At 42.8% G+C, this 2,067-nt stretch overlaps 1 protein-coding gene across 2 annotated transcripts in view; it reads right to left on the bottom strand.

Annotated features, from left to right (window-relative positions):
* Positions 1 to 290: 290 nt before the first annotated feature.
* Positions 291 to 2,067, bottom strand: part of FAM3A (family with sequence similarity 3 member A) — a 48,495-nt gene continuing 46,718 nt past the window's right edge. For both annotated transcript variants that reach the window (XM_018561826.1, XM_018561825.1), the window contains one exon: positions 291 to 816. In XM_018561826.1, the coding sequence (XP_018417328.1) occupies positions 718 to 816 (99 nt within the window). In that variant the 3' untranslated portion in view covers positions 291 to 717. The remainder of the gene's footprint in view (positions 817 to 2,067) is intronic.

Consider the following 2,067-nt stretch of genomic DNA (forward strand, 5'->3'; position numbering starts at 1 on the left):
GCTCTTGCAATCAGCAGCATTTAAGCAAATATTTGAATAGCATCTTCCGTTTAAGAAAATAGGAGATATGATTTGGAATCACCAGGGTAAAGGAAGGGTTTTAATAACTGCACGCTTACCTGGTAAGCATGCGCATCTGGAAATTCAAGACCTCTACATCTTTAATAGGATTCCTCAGAATAAATGCCCCACTGCTTCGGTGCCCTGATGCAGCTGGATAAAAATCAAGCTACAGGGCATTCCCATGCAAGAGTCCCTCAACTACATTTTGATTGCATCACTGCGTTTAAATAAGGAGGCTACGATTCGGTTGCAAAGATAGCTAGTTTATCTTGTATCTTCGTTTTCCTCATTAGTGGATCAAGATCTTTAAAGAAATAGGAGACATATGCCAGAATGTTGAATCATGTGTAATGCAATGTTCCAAACTCCAATTTAGATTGGCGAGAGGCTTTTTGGGAATCTGAAGAGAAGTGAATTTTGATTTTGCATGCATGCCATTCCTCAAGCAGAAAGCAGACTGTGTTTCTTCTGAACAGTACGGAGAGGACATAGCCACAGAAGCGGAATGAAAATCTGGGCAATGTGCAAATTGTATAGGCAGCTATGGGCCAATGATGTACAAATGTGAAGAAAATTGGATAGCAAAATCTGCCCAGTGCACACAAGATCCCGCTTGGGTTACACTTGTTCCGTCATGATCTAGTCTATATGTTGTTATTCAACCTCTAGAGTACGCTGGGGCACACAGCCCTCCAGCTCCACAGCCTCTGGCCAACCCTCGTACTTGTTGCTGCTTTTGCTGTTCTTTATTAACTGGTGGGAAGGAAAGCAATACATTAAAACCACCGTCGGCGATTTAGTTACATTTTATGCATAAAGCCGTAGACAATTGTTCGCACCCTACACACAGAGTTGGTATAGGTTTAGATGTCCATTACAAGAACAATTTGAGGGGAAATTTGTGGGTTTTATGGGGAGCAAATCAGGATACCTATATTTATATTTCCTTGGTTTAGGAATAAATGATAAAAAAAAAAAGGCATTTTCCTGTCATTTTTCTAAGCACAGTTATATAATTTATGTAATGTAGTGAAATGGTAAAGCTTAAAGTGAACATATGCATTTACTTGAGGAAAGTTTTTCTTCCCCTTTTGACGCTACATTGCGCTACGCAGCGGAAAATAAATCAGTTTGGGTAAATTGTTAGAACACCATTTGGATAAGATTAAAGTGACACTAAACTCAGAAATGAATGGGATAATTTGCTAACCAGTTTAGCAATTCACTTCAGCTGTGTATGGCTATTTTCAGCCGTACATCAGCTGACTTCGGCTCCTTTCAGTTTCCTTTGGTTCAGCCGAACAGCCTCAGCAAGTTCGGCTGAACCGAAAGGAAAAACCTGTTAGTCTCAGCCGATCCAACATCGGCCAAGGGGAATATTCGGCAGTTCAGTCCCTGCTGTTCGCCCCTTTTCTCATCCCAGACCATTTAGGGAACTGTCATGAGAACAAATGAGCGGAGTGAGTGGTGACGTCACCACTGGCTCCACCCATTGTTTACATTTGGGCCAAGACCTGTCAAATTGTTCATTCTGCGACAGCTGTTTGTCGAGAGCGCTCAGGTCCAACAGCCTTTTTTTTTTATTTTGACAAGTTGTTGTTGTCGTTCATTGAGACTGACCTTGGATTACATCTCTGGACAACATGATTGACGCTGGATTGCAACGTTGGAGAATTTTTAATTTTTTTTTAAAATATAGGAATTGCCCAAAAATTACAAGTCCCTCGAGTAGTGTCTTTTACCTTTTTATTTGACCCTTTAGTGAATGAGTAGGGGTACAACTATCCCTTACTCATTCACAAGGGTGGGGGCAGCATCTGGGTGCCTCCTTTATGAAATGGGGTTCCCAAATGCAGATGACCCCCCCTGCACGCAGACCCCCACAGCCACTGGGCCAGGGTTGTGTGGGAAAAGGCCATTATCCCAATCGGCATGGGGACAAGGTGCTATTTCAGGGGGTCTGGTATGGCACAGGGAAGGGGGGGGGGGACGCTAGTTTGTGCC

The sequence above is a fragment of the Nanorana parkeri genome, unplaced genomic scaffold (assembly GCF_000935625.1).
Source record: "Nanorana parkeri isolate BGI_ZX_2015 unplaced genomic scaffold, ASM93562v1 scaffold547, whole genome shotgun sequence".
Taxonomy (NCBI): domain Eukaryota; kingdom Metazoa; phylum Chordata; class Amphibia; order Anura; family Dicroglossidae; genus Nanorana; species Nanorana parkeri.